At 43.9% G+C, this 23,146-nt stretch overlaps 1 protein-coding gene across 2 annotated transcripts in view; it reads right to left on the bottom strand.

Annotated features, from left to right (window-relative positions):
* Positions 1–23,146, bottom strand: part of SH3RF3 (SH3 domain containing ring finger 3) — a 203,105-nt gene that overhangs the window by 31,370 nt on the left and 148,589 nt on the right. Inside the window, exons 4-5 of one of the 2 annotated variants that reach the window (XM_079972570.1) lie at positions 14,567–14,920; positions 2,349–2,449 (exon numbers count right to left, since the gene is read on the bottom strand). In XM_079972570.1, coding sequence (XP_079828696.1) covers positions 2,349–2,449; positions 14,567–14,920 — 455 coding nt within the window. The remainder of the gene's footprint in view (positions 1–2,348; positions 2,450–14,566; positions 14,921–23,146) is intronic. The other variant, XM_079972571.1, reaches the window with a different exon arrangement.

Raw genomic sequence — 23,146 nt, 5'->3', positions numbered from 1 at the left:
AGATTTAACTTTGGGCCTGAGGGACTCAACTGTCACTGAATTTATAATGTTGAATTCATGGTGCTATGGTTAATGTCATCTCTGTAGGTCTATTATCAGTTTGAGACACAATTGCTTTGAAGTGAAGCCTGGCTCCCGGCCACAAAGAGCACGAAGGTGCTTATTTTTCTTTCCCCTCTCTATATAAAATATTCTATAACTTGGTCAAGTGAAACAACGTAGGCAACTGGCTGATAAAATGAAGAGAGGACCTGCCTTATATATATATTTTAGCGATGAAAGATGGGGAATTAACTGCTTATACTGCAAACTGAAACACATCTACAATTCTATGATTTGTACAATTATACTGTTACCTGTACAACTGTTACTATCCAATTATCTTATCTGGCGTGGTGTTTCCTTGCCCATCGATGCAGTTTCACCACCACAGCGAATTACTACAAAGGCTGAAGCTTAAGTGCTAGAACATCTGCTTTGCAGGCAAAAGGTCCCAGGTTCAGTCCTTGGTCGTGGGTGGATCCCTCATCTGAAACCCTGATAAGCCACTGCCAGTCCGTGTGGGAAATAGGACGAACCAATCGCCTGACTACAAGGCAGATTCTTATGTTCCAACAGATAGTTCTCTTCTTATACAAATACATTAAGGCAGCATTCAGAAGTCATGCTGAAACACAGCTTTGTGCAGTGTTCATCCTGAGCCATGGTTCCCTCAAATAGCCTTGTTTCAAACAAACCAGTTAATGTTTATCATAGTTTGCTGGCTCAGATGAAATGATCTAACCTCTGCTATGCCAAACTGGGTGCAAAAGCAATTGCATGGGAGGAGAGCAGAGCACACTGATCAAAGGTTCATTGCAGCTCATTCACAGTGGGCTAAGCAATAACAGTTAAGTGTGATACCTGAAGATGGCCTCTGTCTCAATGCATCTCCAGGTAGGGCGGGGAGACAGAGACCCATTTAAAATTCTTACGCTGCCAGTCAGTGTGGATCAGTGTTTCCCAAACTCAGGTCTCCAGCTGTTTTTGGACTACAGTTCCCATCATCCCTGACCACTGGGTCCACCTAACTAAGGGTGATGGGAGTTGTAGTCTAAAAAACAGCTGGAGACCCAAGATTGGGTAACACTGGTGTAGCACAATTCAAAGTGTAGGTGCTGACCTTTAAAGCCCTAAACGGCCTCAGCCCAGTATACCTGAAGGAGCGTCTCCACCTCCATCGTTCAGCCCGGACACTGAGGCCCAGCTCCAAGGGCTTTCTAGCAGTTCCCTCACTGCGATAAGTGAGGTTACGGGGAACCAGGCAGAGGGCCTTCTCAGTAGTGGTGCCCATCCTGTGGAATGCCCTCCCATCAGATGTGAAGGAAATAAACAACTATCTGACTTTTAGAAGACACCTGAAGGCAGCCCTGTTTAGGGAAGTTTTTAATGTTTGATGTTTTATCATGTTTTTAATATTCTATTGGGAAACCCAGCCAGATGGGCAGGATATTAATAAATAAATTATTATTATTATTATTATTATTATTATTATTATTATTATTATACTCAGCTAGATGGGCCAATGGCTTGGCTCAGCATAAGGCAGCTTCTTATGTTCCTGATTATGGACATTCTAAAGACATTGGGCCCTCATTGAAAAGGGAAGTTAAAAGCAGGGTAATTTAGTTTCCCAAATTTCTCCTTTGGGCAAAGCAGATTATTAAATTCAGATTTATTTTTGGAAATATACATCGGGCCCACACTTGTGTTTCTGTTTCAGCAGTATAACTTATGTCAAATACATACAAATATAAAACACATCCATTATGAGATTTATTTAAATACATTTAAAGTCTTATCCCTGATAGAGTCAACCTCTTCTTCTAAGTAATAGTTAATCAACCTGAATCTTCTTTTGCCTAAGCTGAAGCTTTTTGCACATATGATGTTAATGCTATGTCTTTGTTATTCTTTTTCTACAGTGGACAACTGGGTGGTTTTTTTTTTTTCATTCTAGAAACTGTGCGTTCTAACAAAGATGGTCTCAGGTGTTCAATTGTACAGGAATGTAATGGTTTAATTTGCAGGAGCAGATTTCTGCAGCTGATAGCCACTCAGCCTGCTATGCAATGATTCATACATCTGTAATAAATATCTTGGAAGCTAAAAAATGGGCTATATAAAGGTGACCTGGCCTTTCACTGTTCATTTTTCAGCTCTGGCAGAAGGCTGGGTTATGTTCAAGACAATGATAACTACATGAGAAGGGTTCCTGTCGCAGAGCTATTATTTCAGACGGCAAACAATGAGAGACAAAATGTGTTGCGTATCCTTAAAACAATGTTCAGTGCAAAATGGAGGCTTACATGTTGAGGGGCAGCTGGACCTTTGATGGCGTTCCCTGATCTCCAATGATTGCACTTGTTCTGGGTCCAGTCATGGTTGCAGTTCCAGCGAAAGTAGAATCCTAGGAATGAAAGAAAAACAGAAAGAAATGAAAACAAATAATTTCACAACATACTTAAGATTTGTTCGGGAGTTAAAGCTGCGCTCTCTCTCCCCCCTGAATCCCAAAGACTTTCATTGGCATGGCTGCCCTAACCATTGACATCCTTGCAATGTTAGCTTAATGTTATGGGCCAATATCAATAAAGAGCTCTTTATACAAGGCTTCCAGATGAATAGATTTCAGATTATTCGTGCTTCCTAATCACTCACAAACTGGTGACTCACATACTCAAGGTTTGGCTTGAAAGGCAGAGCTACTATTGTTCCAAAGGCAGTGAAAGTACCTCTAATCCCCTTACAATTACCATAAGTACCTTTTGAAGGCCTCTCTGGTTGATCCCTGCCATTCATGTTCCTAGCAACACCTTGGCACTTACGTACCAAGTCTTCCCTGGTTTGTTTGTTAATTTTTATTTTTTGCAGTTTCAGGTCTTGCTGCTGCTGGTAGCTGTTTTCTTGGTGGCTTGTGGAGAACAGCAATGATCTGCTCACCTAGGGCTCTGGGGGAGCGGCATTTACTGCATGGTGCAGCCATGGCTGGTCCAAGGAGGCCGCCATCTTCCTGCATGGCTGGGGAGGATCACTTTGCACCACCTTCCTCTGGCTGTGTTGGACCTACATGCAGGCTGACATCCCTGCTGAAAGTTTCAGGATTTACTACCAACACAGTCTGTTAGGTGTCTGTTCAGTGTAAAGGTAAAGGTAAAGGTACCCCTGCCCGTACGGGCCAGTCTTGACTGACTCTGGGGTTGTGCGCCCATCTCACTTAAGAGGCCAGGGGCCAGCGCTGTCCGGAGACACTTCCGGGTCACGTGGCCAGCATGACATCGCTGCTCTGGCGAGCCAGAGCCGCACACGGAAACGCCGTTTACCTTCCCGCTGGTAAGCGGTCCCTATTTATCTACTTGCACCCGGAGGTGCTTTCGAACTGCTAGGTTGGCAGGCGCTGGGACCGAGCAGCGGGAGCGCACCCCGCCGCAGGGATTCGAACCGCCGACCTTTCGATCGGCAAGCCCTAGGCGCTGAGGCTTTAACCCACAGCGCCACCTGCGTCCCCTGTTCAGTGTAGGAGCGGGCAAGTTAACATATGGGCCTTGCTATGGTTTACTCAGTCGCCATATCTGGAATTTTCTCCTGCATGCAAATTGGCCAGCTTGCAAGCTTTCACCTATCTCATAGCAACCATCACAACTTTGACGGATAAGGCATTGGGATCCTTAAGTCATGCAAATACCCTGTTAAAGGGGTTCAGGAGGGGTGACTCTGTCCGGGATTCCACATGGGGACCGATGGGCCTCTCCCAATGGCACCCTGTGTGGGGTCGTGGCATGTGGTCCACATTGTGGACAACTCCCCAACACAGGGTCGACCCCAATGGGTTCCTATCAGAGAGGATGCAGGCTGCCTGATGTTGGATACATGCTCAGTGTTTTAGCCAAGCCTACTCTTATCTATAATCAATAAAATTGTGGCCTAATTCAACCCAGTACCAATCTGTGCTCATTTCCTTGGTCTTCCCTGCACCAGCTGTGGACATCATGAGTCTGTGGTGACAAGGGAGTGCTCATGGAACCCCTGTGAACACGCAACAGCCAATGCACCTCCTAAACATTGATGTGCTGGTGCATCTTGCCTTGTGGCTGATGTATATTCAACTCAACAATACATATTTTGCTTTACAGCAACTCTTTTTTATATTACCTTAAGGAATGTTTGTTTAGCTTTACACATTCTAGGAATATATTTCTGGCACAAGGAACACTTGATTGTTCACAAGAACGATTATAGCTCAGCTGCAACGTGCCCAGCAATCTTGGCAGTCCTGGAACTTGGAAAGCAAATCTTTGTGTCTGCTTTCAAGGACCTGCTCAATATCTCTATCACAGGAGCAGCATTTAATTTGAGAAGTCGCATCGTTTTCCTGCTAAATCGTTTTCTTATTAGCTCTGTGTGATAATATTTTACATGTTTGTTGAAAAATAGATTATTGTCATTTGCTTTGTTCTGAGTGTGGGACGCGGGTGGCACTGTGGGTAAATCCTCAGCGCCTAGGGCTTGCCGATCGCATGGTTGGCAGTTCGAATCCCCGCGGCGGGGTGAGCTCCCGTCTACGGTCCCAGCTCCTGCCCACCTAGCAGTTCAAAAGCACCCCTAAAGTGCAAGTAGATAAATAGGTACCGCTTTCTAGCGGGAAGGTAAATGGCGTTTCCGTGTGCTGTGCTGGTGCTGGCTTGCCAGAGCAGCTTCGTCACGCTGGCCATGTGACCCGGAAGTGTCTCCGGACAGCGCTGGCCCCCGGCCTCTAGAGTGAGATGGGCGCACAACCCTAGAGTCTGTCAAGACTGGCCTGTACGGGCAGGGGTACCTTTACCTTTACCTTTTTGTTCTGAGTATTACTTTTTTTTAATAACTGGGACTACTCATCTCTTTAGTGAAAAGGGATGAAACACAGAGCAATGAAAAAATAATTATGGTCATTATAATACAGTTTGTATTGAAGTTTATATTGCTTTCCATTCCGATCATATAAAGCATTTTCATAAGAGAAACCAGACAGAACTTACAACTGGGTACAAATATAGATATAGTTTTCTATGGATTCTCGTGGCATGAGGCTACCCAAGGGCACAGGATAATCTTTGTTGTTATTGCAACAAGAAAGAAGGTAAAAGTCTGTCTGAGTATAGCGGAAGGAAAAAATTTTGGAAGTACTTAAAACCCTGGAAGTACTTAAAAGTAAACCCAGTGCTCCATTCATCAGAATTCAATCTATCATCTGAGGTTGAATTTGGCCCTATGGTATTAAAAGTTTCCAAGGTCTTGTATCTACTTGAAAGTGGCGGGTTCACTTATTCAGCTATTAAAGAGACCTTGGATGGAATATATTTATAAATCTCCCCTCTTCTTTATGAAGTCTTGTGGGATTTTTCAAATCCACGAGTTGGAGGCGCATTTCATAAGCTGTGAAGTGTGACAAACTTTTAATGCTTCTTTCCAGCTCACCGTCTAATAATCTTAAAACTCCTATCAGTCATTTACTTAGCTGGTGCCAGCACCAGGAACTGGCGCAAGGGCAACGATGCAGAAGCGTCCCTTTGATGCTGAGCCTCGGACTTCTCATTCCGTATGCATTGTTCTCCTAAGATCAGAGGCACGTGGGCCGTGCTTAAGAGCAGAGAACTTTGCAGAGAAGATTTCGGAGGGAGGGATACATTGGGCCTAAGGCAACCTTATCCTAAAAATGCAAGCAAGCAAACAAAAACCCTCAAATAAATGTAACCTGAAACAGTAACAGTCTTCATGTGCTGGAGGCAGGTGCGCTCTCGTCACCTATCCGTATATGTAATGTAAAGTGAGACATGTTTGCTTCATGCGTAAGCCTACACGCATCACCGCGGAACTGTTCCCTCTGGGCAGGGGGGAAGTAGAGAAAGATTGTACCAATCAGACTTTCCTATGTGTGGATCTTTGTGGTGTTCCCACGGTGTGAAGGCAAACATGTTCAGCCCTTCAACACACGAAGACAACTGCCTGCACAAGTGCCTGAACTGAGCCCATGTCAAGGGAACCTTGGGTGCCCGTAACAGGATGCTCGTACCATGTTGCATCCAACAGAACAGAATAAGAACCCTTGAGAACACAGGCCATTTCAATGGCAACTGCAGTGTGCTTGATTTACAGGCTGGACGTGCTACCCGACATGCTTTTCATTTATTCAGACTTCTCTTCCTATCTAATGCCAAGCGCTCAAGGCGAGTCACGTTAGCCTTGTTTGCACGTAATACTAAGGTAAACCATGGCTTTGGCATGAAGAAGAAAACGTGCAAGTTTCTGGACTTAAGATTGCAGCTGCAGTGTTGGGCTGCCTGGGGCTAAGACATATTTTGGCTTAGTGTTATGTCTGAGCCAGAGCTCAGACACGTTTTACTTCCAGCCTGAATTTTGCTTTTTTGAATTGTTTTCTGCAATTTTTGGGGAGCGGGAATCGCTTAAAAAGCAAGTCTTTTTGTTGAGCTGAGCACAGTAAGAAAAATACCAGTATAGGTCATTATTTTTGCAAGTGCGGGGGGGGGGGAATGCTATTGTTGATGCTATTAGTGAAGATACCACCCAACAACTCCTATTCTGATTTCAAAACAAATTCAACAGAATTTCACAGCAAGGAACTCCTTCTCATTGTTGTTAAAGAAAGGAATGTGTCTTTTAATGTATGGATTATATAGCTATATCTTATTTTTAAGGAGAAAGAGAGATGCACTCCGATACACACATACAGGTTAATAATATGCCATCATCTGGGAATAGCTGAAGTAGAAAACAGGCTAATGGTCCTTGAGATTCATGCTACTCATTTCTGTCAAATCCACTGACTATAAAACAATGGGTCATACAATCACTCCAGGCCTTAATGTTCTTGGAAATAATGTGGAAGCACTTAATTCATAGTTGTGTTACCAAGTATTGGCAAGAAAGAACTACAGTCAAGATCAAGTATTCTCATCAAATGTTAATTACCAAAGTGGGAGGTAAAACATCCAACAGCTCCAGCATACAGCTTTCCATTTAATGGTGCCATATATTTTAAAAACACCCCTATATATACAGATAAACATAATTACAGCTGCAGATGGGCACACACCATCTACTTGTCTGCTGCGGAAGGTGATGAACATCAATCTCTCCTATGGATTTATTTAGCCTATAAATTATTGAGCCATCTGTGGCACTTCTAACCCTCCCCTGCACCAGCAGGCAGCACAAGAGGTTGGAGAATGAGCTGCATTTTCTTGTAGCTGGACAGGAACATCACAGTGGCTCAGCAATACCCAGGAACACCAGTTCCATGAAATAAGAGTCCCACATGGCTATAGGGCCTGGCGAAGGACTGAAGCAGTTGCTACTGTCCATGTAAGTTTCCACCTTCTTGTGAATTCCTCCTTTTAATTAGGATGTTCCCTACTTTCCTGGTTGTATGCTACGCAGCCCCGATAGGAAAGCATTAGGCTGCCATTTCAGTGATCCATTGAAAGTAGCGATGGTTCTATGCTCCTATGAGCAATTTCCATTGTGCCCACCTTCTGTATAAAGAATGCCACTATGTCCTTAAATTTAATTTGCTTGGCAGAGGGCTGTACAACTATTTGACGGATTTACTTGTTCACTTCCAGATTGGTGCCTCAAGTTACAATCGGCAACATTAGGGCTGATTCAGACAGTCAAAAAAACTCATCCCTGTGAGACCCCCGCCCACATCTGTCCTAAGGGATGCATTCATAAGAAGAACGAATGTGTGACCTGGCCGATCCAAGTACTCAGAAGTAATTCTTATGAATGTGGCAGCTAGAACATGTGGTGAAACAACAGTGGAAACTATGGGAACTGTAGCTGCTTCCTTGGCTGGCCGGCAGGCAATACAGTGCATTCTCCATGTGAATGTCTACCTGGGAGGCAGCGTGGATGTATTGCATGCTCCTGACAATGGCATAGCCAAGTTATTTTAATACCATGGTTGTCCTAAAAAACTGTACTCCATACTGGTGATGTGAAACTTGGTGGACTAATGCAATAGGTAAGGTCATAATAAAAAGGTAAAGGTACCCCTGCCCGTATGGGCCAGTCTTGCCAGACTCTAGGGTTGTGCGCTCATCTCACTCTATAGGCCGGGAGCCAGCGCTGTCCGCAGACACTTCCGGGTCACGTGGCCAGCGTGATAAGCTGCATCTGGTGAGCCAGTACAGCACACGGAAACGCCGTTTACCTTCCCGCTAGTAAGCGGTCCCTATTTATCTACTTGCACCCGGGGGTGCTTTCGAACTGCTAGGTTGGCAGGCGCTGGGACCGAACGACGGGAGCGCACCCCGCCGCGGGGATTCGAACCGCTGACCATGTGATCGGCAAGTCCTAGGCTCTGTAGTTTTACCCACAGCACCACCGGCGTCCCGTCAAGGTCATAATATAACCAGCTAAACACTAACCCTCGCATTAGACTTTCCGCCCCCCCCCAACTCAAATATGAATTTAAGGTGTTTAAAATTCCTAAGATTCCAATTTGACATCTTTTGTGGGTTACACTCTGAATGCAGAGCAAATTCAGATTAAAAGCCCAGTTCTGGTAAGACTTGGGACTTGGCTACATTAGCCAAGAAACAGCGTTTTGAATGCGTTATAAACATGAAACACCAGATGGCACCAGAGAGCAAAAGAAAATTCTAAGCGATTTTCCATAGCTTTTTTTTTCTTTTGTTATAAATGATTTAATTTCTGACTTATAGCATCCCCCCCCCCCCCGTGTGTAGATCCACCCCAAGTAGTTGGATTCAAGAATGCATGCAGAATAATTCTAAAAGCATTTACTTGGAAGTAAATCACATTATTTAAAATGTAATAGAAGCTTGATTTAGTTGGCATCCTGTGCATGCCAATAATGTTTTTATTCTGGCGTCTTCCTCATTAAACATATAGACTGATGTTGGGAAATCTGCATTTTTTCAACTAGTTCTTTTCACTGGAATGTGTTTTAACAGAAATGAGCAGAACTGACCCTACTTTACTTGCACATCATGCCTTGGGTAAGGCAGGGGGTAGAAAGATGTTAACACAGACTTAGGCATATTACATGTGAATCCACCCCCTATTTTCTAATAAATGTGCTTGTAATCCTAGTGTTTTGTCTCCAGGAAGCTACAACAGCTCAAACTTAAAGTATTGGGCCAAGGAATAAGCCTAATTTTATGCAAAAAAATAAATAAAACAGAAATAGAAACTCATGAGCTAATGTGATATGTTTTGAGTACAACTATCATTATCCATAAAAGTAATATTTCTTTTGGAGCAAAACAAAGAATGGTTCGTGTGCAGGATATAAACTCTGTCCAAATCCGAAACCAGAAGGGATTTGATTTGTTTCCTTCCCAGTCTCCCATGCACAGATGTAGAGGTAAACCTTTTCCCATTGGCTCCTCTCCATTTTAAATATAACCCGTCTGCTTCTTATCTCAAGCCTCCCAATGCGATACGATAGTTTGAAACTTTATATTTCCCCCCACTCTTTTCTTGACTGCAAATCAGACGTCCCCTGCTCCACTTCCCTTTATATTAGGAAAACCATTCTGCTGAGCTCCGTTTGCTTGTGTTGCTATCTTAATGCAGCAGATGAACCTACACACAGGGTGTTTGTTGTCCTATTCGAAATGTGTGTGCTCTTCAGCTGGGAATCATGTGCCGGTTCTTATCGTGCACCAGTTGACTCTCTATTCAAGACTCGGATTTGTTTGCAAGCAATGCCTTTGCCTTCTTCCTCCTCTGCTTGGATTGTTACACTGGGGGTGCAGCCAGCCCCAGCCATACTTCATTATTTATGAGATGTATCTCTGGTCAGAAAAACCAGGGGATTTGGAGCAGGGTGACCTGTGACCTCTCTAAATAGCAAGGAAGAATAATTCATAAGGGGTGCAAATGGAGGGAAGATGAGCCATCTGAGGCCTAGACAAGATTAGTGAGCCAAGTGGGACCAACTCAGCTGAAGCAAAAGGCACTTCGCTTGTGGACAGCACCCCTGCTAACCTAACAACTAACCTCACTCCTGCTTAGGTTTATCATTGGCTCGCAGCTGTACTACATTCTCTCAGTGCCTATCAATTTAACTAGCCAGTAAGAACCCTCTGCTTGACAGACACAATAATTTAGGAGGCCATTATTTATGTTTAATGTGTTGCACTCAATGTGCCAGCATCAAATATGCTAGATGCATAGTCTATTGAAAGGGAACACAATAGCAATCGAGTCAATACTTGCTAAGACACTCTCTCTCTCTCTCTCTCACACACACACACACAACCTTTTGCTTCCTAGCTCCTTCACTATTCCTCTGGAAGTTATGAGTGTGATAGATTTTCCCTGATTGTTGTGGTCAGAACCCAATGCTTTATTTATTACTTCCAAGCTTTAAAAACAATGAAAACTTCTTCTTCTTCTTCTTTTTAAGACCACCACTTATTTTCAAATACATTCAAAGCAGTATAAGACTTCTACATGGATATCGTTAAAGAGCACGAAACAGCTAAGGTGGTACCATTTGCAAAAAAAGAAAAGAAAAAGAAAGGCAAAATAAATCTTGGATAGTTAGAACAACAGTATCTTCAAGTGCAGTTTCTGTGGGGGATTTTATGCTATACTGTGGTGATTTGTTTTCATTGCTGAACATATTCTGTAAGTTCATTTTATAGGAGTGTATTGGTTTGAATGTGGGGCGAAGGAAGTTTTAAGTATGCAGCAAGTAACCTTAACGCTATGGATTAATTTTTTTATTTTAATGTCCAGTAATGTTTATGACCTGATGAAAACATCTTTTACAGAATATTTATTTAAATGGCTTTGCAATGCTGTCAGCAAGTGTGCCATGCCTTAATTAACAAATATGAATTCCTTGGGATTTTGTATACACATAAGAAGACAAGGATACTGATGAGACACCTAGTTTAGTAATTGATAGATTATTGTACAGATAGACGACTATACGCATTTTAGCACAGACTGGATTTCCTTTTCTTTACAGATTGAGAAAACGCTTCATTTTCAATGCAGAAACTAGCTTCGGATGAAGAGTCTGAGGGTAAGAGCTATATAACTGATACAGCTTCACCTATTAGAGAAAAAGTGTTTTTCTCCACTTGGAACATATTCATTCTATCACTGAATAAAGAGCCTTGTAATCAAGTGAAGATCAACCAAACAATTTCCCACTGTTTTGATATATTTACAGGTTCTGGCACACAGTGGTCTGGTTTGCACATAGCACGAAGCCCAGCCATGGCTAAATGTGTAGGAGGAAGTATATGGATACCCACCAGGAAAAACAATGGCTGCCTTCACACCTTCCCAAGTCCAGCTGCCGCTGCTCTACCCAAAGCTAAGTCATTGTTTGGCTTAGCACTACATCTGAACCCAGACTCATGGTTTGCACTAAGAGATGTAGCCAAGGTTTGCTCTTGGCTGACTGCCTTCAACAAGTCACTCAAGTCCTACCGACTCCCATCACTTTAAGTTCACTCACTATTCCTCCCACATACGCTCTTAGTAATTAAAACTGCATTCATGTATATATTTTAGCATAGTTGGCCCTTCTTTTCCATGATGAGCTCACACATTACTGCTGGTATGTGAATCCAGGAACCATGTGGACCTTTCCAATGCAGTCTGTCCTGTCCACATGGTTCCAGTATTCAAACAAATGTCGTAGCAACATGAGATCTTGCCTCAAGAAAGCAGTTCTTGAACTACTAGAGGACCTCTGCTTCTTGTTCTGTGAAACAGTCAGGAAAAGAACTACTGATCTCAGCTTCTCAGTAATCCAAAGAACTGTTGAGGCTGAAGGCTGGTGAACACAAATGACATGTGGTTATTTTTCTAAGTGTAAGTGTGTAAGTCAGATACATGAAAGCTACTTACACAGGGACAGCGGCAATCATGCCCACTTTTCCTGAACCACCACCTTCACAAAACGTCTAACATAAAACCCGTATTAACATTTCTTCTCGTGGACATACACCTAAGTATATACGGCTGCATAAAGAAAATAAAGTGTCATTTGTTTGTGTAAATGAAATCCTGCTCCCTTTGATTTCCTGCAACCCCCCCCCCCCAAAACCACATCACAACTTTCGTTTAAAACTTGGTGGCACTGTAAAACAGCATTTTGCAAAACAGCATATTGAGACTGCTGCAAGTAGGGATGTTTAAAGTCAATTTTGGCTAGACAAGTCCTCCGGCTTGCCTAAAAGGACTCCGTAGGTTGCAGCATGTGTGTGCTCATCTTCATGAGCAGGATAGGTGAGTTGGTTAGAGCGTGGTGCTGATAATGCCCAGGTTGCAGGTTTGATCCCCATATGGGACAACTGCATATTCCTGCACTTTAGGGGTTGGGTTCTATGATTCATTGCAGTACTATTCTGAATAAGTCCCTTGAATAAATGGGACATGCAAGTCCACTGCTTTTCTACTGTACTTCAAAACCTCTGGGTTATCCATCTGCCTTTTAAAAAAACAGCAATGAGTGAAGGGACAGGGCATGGAAAGAATTCTATTCTTCCTGGCGAATTCCCACTTTGGTAGCTAATCTTTCAAATATGCTGGCAAGAACATTACTGCTCATCACACACTGCTAGGTTTTCATTAAAGGCTTTCAAGAGCATATTTACTGAAAGGTGGCCAATGACACTATAAATAAATAGGCCATGTTAGAGACTGTATATGTTGGGCATATGACCAGTTGCCAATTTTTTTGTATACAGCCTTCCCAAGCTTGTCCATTCAGATGTTTGGACTATGACTCCCTTCACCCCAGCCAGTCTGGTCAATGGTCAGGAACAATGAGAGTTATAGTCCAGAATATTTGAAAGGTACCAGGTTACGGAAGCCTGAACCCTGGTAATTTGTATTTCGCTTGCAGCCTATTTTTTAGCTTCAGTGTCAGACCAGTGTCAGCCCTATATACCAACAGACATTAAACCATCTTGCTCACTATTGTGCATCCTTTCCCCACACAGTCACCTCCCAAATTAGTACCCACTCACAATTACTATAATCCTTTTTAGTTCTGTAACCTGCATTATTAGTACAATACTTTGCAATAAAATTGCATATCCTTTCATTCTGAGCTCTGGACAGTTTTCTGAATGCTAATTCTTCCATGTATGGTAGTACAGAATTTAAGGTAAAGGTAAAGGACCCCTGGATAGTTAAGTCCAGTCAAACTTGACTATGGGGTACGGCCAGGGGAGCCGGCGTTTGCCTGCAGACAGCTTTCCGGGTCATGTGGCCAACATGACTAAACCGCTTCTGGAACAGTGGGACACCGTGACGAGTGCCAGAGCACCTGAAAACTCCATTTACCTGCCCCCTGCAGCAGGTAATGGTTATGGGACGCAGGTGGCGCTGTGTTCTAAACCACAGAGCCTAGAGCTTGCTGATCAGAAGGTTGGCAGTTCGAATCCCTGTGCCGGGGTGAGCTCCCGTTGCTTGGTCCCTGCTCCTGCCAACCTAGCAGTTCAAAAGCACATCAAAGTGCAAGTAGATAAATAGGTACTGCTCCGGCGGGAAGGTAAACGGCGTTTCCATACGCTGCTCTGGTTCGGCAGAAGCAGCTTAGTCATGCTGGCCGCATGACCGGAAGCTATACGCCGGCTCCCTCGGCCAATAAAGCAAGATGAGCGCCGCAACCCCAGAGTCGTCCGCAACTGGACCTAATGGTCAGGGGTCCCTTTACCTTTACTACAGCAGTACCTATTAATCTACTTACACTGGCGTGCTTTTGAACTGCTACGTTGGCAGAAGCTGGGGCAGAACAATGGGAGCTCAACCCGTTGCGTGGATTCGACCGCCAACCTTCCAATTGGCAAGCCCAAGAGGCTCAGTGGTTTAGACTTACTATAAAATGTAATATTATATGGTTTACCATGACTCTGAACTGAAGATATCATCACACATGTATGTACATATGTTTGTTCACCTACCAAACATGTACACCACCCTGTACTCAAAAGGTTCCATGGTGTAAATACACAAAACTTAAAAGCAATAATATAAAAAAAGAACAATATAAGTTTCATACAAATAAAACAGCAGCAGCAACAAAAACCCAACCCAATGTACCTCTCTCCCTTACCCAAATGTCTGAGGAAAGAGCTTCACAATGCAATGACAATGATGTTATGGTGAGATGCACGCCAGAGGGGAGGTCATTCCACAGGCATGGGGCCACCACTGAGAAGGTCTGGCCACGAGTCCTATTGGGGTGTGGCAGCACAAACAGGGCTTTCTCACAAATTATAACATGGGCAGGAAAATGTGAGAGGGATGTGGTTCTTTCAGATATTCACTTATTTACCATTAATTTGCATGAGGGTGAGCACCCATCGAGGGAATTTTGCCTCATTGGCTCCATCTGGTGGATGCTTAGGCAGCGACTATCACTTGGGAACTTGGTTTCGCAACCCACCATTTGGCTAGAAGGCCAAATCAAAGGAAGGTGCTACGGGGATCTGGCTTAGCATTGTGGTTTAATTCATCCATAGTTTACCTGGACTGGAGCGCTGGATGAGAGATGAGTCACATCTCCAATTCTGGCAGCAGCACGGGGGTCACTTGAGCTGATGAGGACAGGGGCGCTAATTTCCATGGAATGCCTGTTATTCATGGCCTGAGAAGATTTGTGTGTCATACTGAGAGCAGTGAAGGAGTGGCGCTTCTTGGCATTCTTCTTGCCATCAATGTGCCTCTGAATGGCACTGACTGCTCCGGCACTGTTTAATGTACAGCACTGGACCGTGTTTACGGCCAGGTTAGTGTCAGCTGGCAAAGGGACATCACAGCCAGATGCGGAAGTTAGATTGGTCTTGTCCATCTCAATAAGGTGTTTAGCTGAGTCGTTGAGCTAAAAACGAAGAAATGAAAGGGGAAAAAAAAGGGAAAAAGTGGGCATTACAGAACTGTATAGTTCCAGAGTTCAAATTCTGCACTCAAGGTGACGGTTGTTCCGTTCTCCGCTTTTACAAGCCCCCAAAATAAACAGAACCGTATGCTAAGTAGACATTCGGTGAAATCCAGTGCAGCCATCCTGCTTGTGGAGTGGATTATGAGCCAGTGGAGACGCCTGTTAGTGTGAGATGGGGAGGCAATGTTCCCTGGTTTCACCTTTGCCCTGCAGCCCCTCCCCACATAACACCACTTTCCACACTGTTCTTATATTAGCAGATGCTTTTATGGACTCAAAAGCTGCTCCACAAATGGAATGTCAGCATTGCATTTCACCCTCTTTTTAAAATAAGTAGGCAAAAACACAGGAGTGGGCAATAGCGGTATAACCAAATGAAATGCTTTTTTTTTACAGATACTGCAACAAGTCCCTCCCATGGGCAAAGCACATGAGAGCAATGCACGGAGCTAGCCTACCGATGGCTCTGTGAAATGCAAGAGTGTGGAATCCCAATGACAATTCAGAGATCTGCTGCGGAGCCAAGTCATATGCATTATTTATTTGTTCGTAGAAGGGCATTACAACATTGTAACCTCGTACAGTTCAGATTCTACGTTTCGCAAATTATATCTTCTTTAATAACAAACAATAGAAGACTCCCTTTACTTTAAAATATAAAAAAGACTCCAGTAGACTGCAACACTGGCAGGGTCTGTCAATGCATTACCTATAGGTGACAGTGCCTTCTATGGCAACCTGCAAAACGTACCAGTCAATATTCCCTCAAAAAACCACAGAGCACAATGCTCTTCTTGCCCAGTTCCTTCTTGTGGTGGCTTGGCCTCTACTACATCAAACACATCGCTTAAACATGCCCACATTTCACCGAATGCCAGGACTGGACACCCAGATGATCTTCCATTCAGAATGGAGGAGAGGTGCAAAGAGTTTCTACGTGTGAGTGAGCATAGAAGTGATTGTTTTAAGTGCCTTTTTCCTACTGGCGAGGACAGGGGCAGGGCATGCCTAAACTATTCTGTGTTCCTGCCTCTGTTCTAATTTGCAGATATGGCAGCCATTTTGTGACTGGTGCCCACAGCACTTACGGAAAATTCCAGGTATGCCCACTGGTCCACAAAAGTTGGCAACCTCCGTACTTCTGAATTAAACTGGGAGAGTGATGTTTGGCACACAGAGGGTGAGCTTATCAAGTGACATCCATGCATGAATGTGTGCCACCAGCTCACTGGATGCTCTCTTAAAGAATTTGTACAGAAATGCTGAGCACTTCGCTATTTCCTCATTCCCTGCTGTGGTGTTAGACTGACAGGAGAAAATGAACTGAACTCTCTTGGTTTCCAGCTGTGGCCACAGGGGCACACACCTGCATCTCTTGGGGGTATTTCACACCTTCTTGGAAATGTGCTATAGCATAAGAATTATGGGCAGTGCTCCCCCCCCCCCGCCCGAGGGTGCTCAAGTGCATGCAGTACGGGCACCTCTTTTTGTTGTTGTTAAAAAGTGTGGCACTTATTGTACCAACTTCATGGTGAGTACCGGCACCTATTTTTCTGGGGGGGGGGGAGCACTGGGCACGGAGCACTGCAAGGTGCTCTCAGTCTATGCTGCATGGTTGTGTGTGCCCTAGCACAAATGTCAGATCAGATGTAAGCCCCAAGCTGTGAATAGGCTGCACGACAGATGCATACATTGACCTGTGCTATGCACTCTGCAAATGGGTGCAGTGTGGCGTCACATTACAGTGGTACCTCTGGTTGTGAACGGGATCCAGAGGCCGGAGTTCCGGAGGCCCGTTCACAACATGAAAAGAGCGCAACCCGCAGAGGCGCGTCTGCACACACGCAGGTTGCAATTCGGTGCTTCTGCGCATGACGTCATTTTGTGCTTCTGCGCGAGTGGCAAAACCCGGAAGTGACCCTTTCCGGTACTTCTGGGTTGCCACGGGACGTAACCTGAAAGAACGTAACATGAAGCAGAAGTAGCATGAGGTATGACTGTACTGCAAAAGGAAAACGAGCACCTCAGATATTCCTCTATGACATGTTAGTTTTCTGTTTTCGGAGATCTGTTCGGTGGCAATGCACTCAAAGGGTTTTTCAACCGACCTGCAGTGTGAAGTAGTACACCCCTTTCTGCCACGTAAACCAGAGCTTTCTAAACTTTTCATGTTGGTGACACACTTTTTAGACATGCATCACTTCGTGACACAGCAATTCAGTGTTACTAGCAAACCGGAGGTTAAACCAGCCTCTTTTCAGCCCCTGGAGAAGTGTGGGGGGAGCGCTCGCATGACACATGTAGACACTGAAGCCGACACGCAGTTTGGAAAGCTCTGACCTGAACATTCAACCACCTTGTTTTGCTCTCTGCAATATAAATCTTTGTACTTCTTTCCAGCTCTCCCCAAGGTTTCCACCCCAACAAAACTACTTCCCTTTCCTCATAGAAGCTGGGCTTCAAACTGTTTTTGTTCCCCAAGGAACTAAACACTCGGCACGATCAGATCTGCTCCGCCAATGAGTAGCGGAAGCCTTATTTTGATAGGCACACTACAGTAACAATATAGAAGCTGTTGATATAACTATAGAACAGATTTGTACAATTTGTAACTCACCAAGCTAAACACAGCCCACGTCTGCCAGACAACCCTTCTGTTTTTGTAAAAACCTCGTGGGCCACTACACAATTCTGAGGACAGGCATCCTATGAAAATAATTTCATATTTCCCCTCCCCTCTTAAAAGTACAGTGGTACCTCGGGTTACATACGCTTCAGATTACAGACTCCACTAACCCAGAAATAGTACCTCGGGTTAAGAATTTTGCTTCAGGATGAGAACAGAAATCGCGCTCTGGCAGCGCGGCAGCAGCAGGAGGCCCCATTAGCTAAAGTGGTGCTTCTGGTTAAGAACAGTTTCAGGTTAAGAACAGACCTCTGGAACGAATTAAGTACTTAACCCAAGGTACCACTGTATATTAAATGTGCAGGATGGGTTCTGTATAAGGATACTTGAACAACCTTCTCTAAGGCTGCAATCCTAAAGCAATGCTTACTTGGAAGTAAGCTCCATTGAACTAAATGTGAATTACTACTTACAGAACATGCATAGGATTGCAATAGTATACTACAGTATACTATTGGCTGCTGTCCAATAGGAAAGGCAAAAGCATCTAGGGGGAGAGTAGGTTCTGCTCTAGACTGAGGTTCATCCTTGCATGAGCCCTACATCTCAGCTGCAAATACTTTCAAGGGGCTCACAATTGGCCCCCACTTGCTACTTTCTTCTGCTTGCCACTGCTATCTTTCCTTCTGCAGCTAACACAATGGGTAGGAGCAATTCCCAAATCAATACTCATCTCCTTGAAGCCCCTTTTTCCTCTCTCGCCTGGTGCAATCTCATTAGAGCCCTAAGAAAGTCATTTTCCTGGACCAAAAACAATCAATGATGCCAGAACAGAGAGGAGACAGTAGGAGGAGTCGCAGAAGAGAAGCCCTGCTCACTTTCCATTTGCACGGAGCCCCACAAGTTCTGTGCCTGTCTTTAGCTGGAGCTGTGTCTTTTCTTCCTTACCCCCCCCCCCAAAAAAAGAAGAAGTGAGGAGAGGAGCTTGTAGTCATAGCTTCTCTGAAGCCACGGAGCGGCTTTGAATGGGAATCAGTTCCCATTTTTCCCAGCAAATGCTAATGTATTCTTATAGAAGCTTGCCTTCGACTTTGGGTACTTTTGAGATATGTTTTATCTTATTTTTTAAAAAAAGATAGAGAGAAGCAGATAAGCACACTACAGCCAAGTTCCTACTACACCCAGCTTCGTATGTTTTAAATACATGAAGCCCACTCTGTGCAACTGATGAAATCACTGCCAATCGGAAGGAATAAAGTTAAGCAACTCAAAACCAAGCAGGGGAAATGTCTACACCTGCAGTTCCGAAGTACAATAATTTTTTTGCTTTTTAAAAAATCAATAAAATACACAGCATGTTTAGGTATCTATGATGCTCTTTGCCAGCAATGGGTAGTCTGTGGCCTAAGACCCTCTCCCTAATTTCATGTGGATGGCGGGGCAGGTGGTAGAGAAGGGTAGAGAGTTGGGGGAAACATGTACGTGGAGGAAGGGGGCAGAGAAGCTGGAAGGAGAGGGGTAAAGTCCTCTGCAACTGATCCATGCGCAGACCACTTAAGAGTGCACTTGAACATCGGGATGGCTTCAGAGGATTGGCAGGTGAATGCCCTGTACCACCTGTCAAAGTGGCTCTGAGGGACAGGGAAGTTTTCCAGCTACGTTTCAGTGCAATCCTGTACATGTGTAAAGGTAAAAGGTCCAGTCGCGGACGACTCTGGGGTTGCGGCACTCATCTCACTTTATTGGCCGAGGGAGCCGGCGTACAGCTTCCAGGTCATGTGGCCAGCATGACTAAGCTGCTTCTGACGAACCAGAGCAGCGCACAGAAACACCATTTACCTTCCCGCTGGAGCAGTACCTATTTATTTTCTTGCACTTTGACGTGCTTTAGAACTGCTAGGTTGGCAGGAGCTGGGGCAGAGGAACGGGAGCTCACCCCGTCACGGGGATTTGAACCGCCGACCTTCTGATCGGCAAGTCCTAGGCTCTGTGGTTTAACCCACAGCGCCACCCGCGTCCCTATCCCATCGAGTTCAGTGGCGATTGCTCTCAGGGAAGTGGATATAGGGTTGCAGTCTTAATGGTTCTGCTGGGAAGTGCTGCTAATCTTTCTTTGGCAATAGGGGTGTTAACAGGTTAGTCAAAGCTGTTTTACTTTGAGATGTGACCAAGCGGGGTGGGGGTGGGGGTGGGGGTGGGGAGTCTGGTTCAAGGAGGAAAAGGAAATGACAGGGATCCACACTGCTAAGGGGCCTGCTGAAACCAGAAGTCAGACATGGAAGTGAGACTCTACTTTACAGCAGGAGAAAGAAATGGGGAGCCCAGTGGTGGTAGCATCTCCTGCTACATAAACCGTGTTGAAGGTATTTTTTTTTAAATGTGAGGTATTTTTCTTTTAGATCTTAATCTAGGTTAAGCTTGGTAAAGAGGCTTAAGATGTATGCTGGTTTAGGCTGAATTTTTGTAGGGTTGACTCCTCAGCTTACAAATCTACACATATTTGAACAAACACTATTATGAAATTGATGGAAAGTTATGCAAGATCATCAAGAAAACAGTCTTTGTGTTTCGTGTTATTTTTGCCGTTTCTGTAGCAACAGCAGCAAATGATGGAAATGTAAGAGACAGTCGTAATTAATTTGATGTAGGCATAAAACAAAATATGTTTCTTTAAGGCCTCTTAAGGACAGGGATGGGGAAGAACAGCGATTAATGAAAATTAATCTTGTGGGGAGGGGGAACAACACTGTATTTGAACATTTCGGTGTCTGTACTTCCAAGAGTTCAAAACAGTACTGAAGAAGCTAAGAATAAAGAGGTTTTCCTAATGCCCCTATGAGAGAAATAATAATATCTGCAAACAATTTGGAAACTGGAATGTAAAGCTGCCCGCAATGTTCTGTCCTGTGTGGTTTTAAGTAAAACTGAAACGCTCATGACTAAGTTTATAACAGTAATAATTTCTTTGGTACATTTCTATCACTTTCTTCCCCCAAGCAACTCAGCACAGTCTACAAAGGATTTGATCATCACAACAACCCTGTGACTAGGTCCAGATGAAAAAGCAACCTTCATAGCTAGTGATTTGAACCAGAGCTTCACTACCCAAGTCCTACACCCTAATAGAAAAACAATTAGTGATATATAGTGCTTCTTAGATTCTATCCTGTTGATTGTTCTCAGACACTGCAAGTTCTACTCATTAGGGATCATATATTCATTACCAAGAGATACTTCAACAATGCAGGACGACTCTGAAAGCAGACAATATTGTTTGCGTACCCACTGACATATTGTTACAGATGCTGGGAGAAACCCTTTGTTAGGCTGAAGGTTTGCTAGCTCCAGGATGTTTGCACTTCGGTAAGCGAGTGCAAGATGGGTAGATTTGCTACCTGCCACAGAAGTGTTTGTTTACTCCAACAAGTTCTAAATGTTAGAAAGACACCACAAGTCTCCACTGTACTGTATCATCCAAGGCAGGGATGTCCAACAGGTCGATTGCGATCTACTGGTCGATCCCTGCAATGTTTTGCTCGATCGCTGGGCCCCTTCTGGCCCCACCCCGGCCTCCATTGTTGGAGAACAGAAGACGGAGTTTACAAATCCTTCGGTGAGTTGCTGTTTCACTTTGACCCCCAAAATAATGCAAAAATGTTCCACAAAAGCTAAGCAACTTATGCCTCCCAAACAAAAACAGGGCTGTCCCCCTCCCTAAAAAAAGCTCAACAACTTTGACCTTCATTTTCCCCCCTGCTTGGCAAAAACCTCCATAATCCACTTTTTACTTACAACCAATTAGGAAAGCATTACCCCGAGTTGAGCATTTCTTTCACCTCACTATTTATGAGCATGGCAAGATGCATACTGAAAAGGCAGAAGTCCATGTAGCTAATCATAGGAATCCTAAATAAATAGAACGATAAATAATTGATCATAAATAACAAATCAAAAACATTTTTCAAAGAAGTATAGGGCAAAAGAACATGAAACTAGGCTTACTTCCAAACTACAGCATTTTAGTGCTGTTGAGGCTCTGCTTCTCTGCAATTAAGTGAAAACGGAGATTCTACACAGCACTAATTAAAGTGTTTTGTTATCCAGCACTGCTCTACCTAATGGCTACACTCCTATGTTTACTCATTTGTTCATCAAAGATCCCCTGCAATGTGAAGTAAAAGCATCCTGTTTATAGGTTCTGCCTGATTTACTGCTTCCTGTTCAACACAACAGAGGGATCATTGATGAATGGTCTATTAGAAAGCCAGCTTTGGCTCCCCAGAGAAGTTGTGGGGGGTAATACTTTAATTATTGCTTTCCTTGAATTGGTTTTCCCTTTCCTTTCCATTATAGCAAAACAGGGCTATTTCACTCTAAAAGAAAGAGAATATGAACACATTTGTGGTTTAAAACTCAAGGAAGTTGCGTTCCAAGTCGCATGGGCCCATTGCTGAACACACCAGAGAGGGAGCAGCCATATATTCACTTGATACACGTTGCCTGTTTGGTTCTGCCATACCAACAACCCCCAGCTCCTATTCATGAAGCTGTTGCCTGCGCTATCATCTGTGCACATGCAGCGTCTGTTTCTTTTGCATGCATCTCAGCTTAACTGTGGTGTGAATGTGCCTTATGTTTTCAAATGAGAAGGAAGCTGGTTTGAGGGAAACACATCAAACAGCAGTCTTTCTCAAGCAAGTACCCGATAAAGATGGATTGTGGCCAGTGTCATGGGTATATAGCTTCAAAGACCAGCAGTGAGAGCACAGTCGAGCAAGAGTAAACAACAAAGTGTACATAGCCTGCTGCGCATAGAGAGATAGAGATAGAGATAGAGATAGAGATAGAGATAGAGATAGAGATAGAGATAGAGATAGAGATAGAGATAGAGATAGAGATAGAAGAACACCTAGTTTGGGGCAAGTACTCTTTGGTGAGAAAACCCCAGCAGAGATTTAAAACCACAAATAAAGCATGGTAAATACAGGCTGTTACACCTTTAAAATATGCCCTTGTGAGTCCCAAATCTCCCCTCTTCCCCCAGCATAGGAGAAGACCACATGTTTGTAAAGAAAACCATTTTTTTTAACTTACCAAACTCTTCAAAGGTCAGTTTCATGTAATCATATGATTTTCCATATATCAGTCAGAAAAGTTGCACAGGCAGCAAAACTTGGCTTAGTTACAGTGGTGGAAGTTCCTAAATTATTGGTATAGGAACTCAAGAGTGGCTTGTTGGACCCATGCAGCTAAGCTGAGGTTACCAGCTTAGCCTCTTCACACACTGATCTTCTCAGGAAGACTGGGGGAACAGAGGCTTAAGCATGTGGATTATATCAGGCTGATTAACTCACACAGCCAAGGCTAACACTTTAAGTCCCAACATTTGTTTTGTTCTATAGAGCCCAATCACACTCCTTTAGTGAAACTGATTAGGCAAGAGGAAGTATAGTGGTTGTGAAAGTGGGGAAATCTTTATTACTGTATTATTATTATTATTATTATTATTAATAATAATAATAATAAAGTTGCTGCTAGAA

Source organism: Podarcis cretensis (genome assembly GCF_951804945.1).
Source record: "Podarcis cretensis genome assembly, chromosome: 4".
NCBI lineage: Eukaryota > Metazoa > Chordata > Lepidosauria > Squamata > Lacertidae > Podarcis > Podarcis cretensis.
The sequence above is the reverse complement of the archived record's forward strand: the minus strand, read 5'-3'. Positions and strand labels throughout refer to the sequence as shown.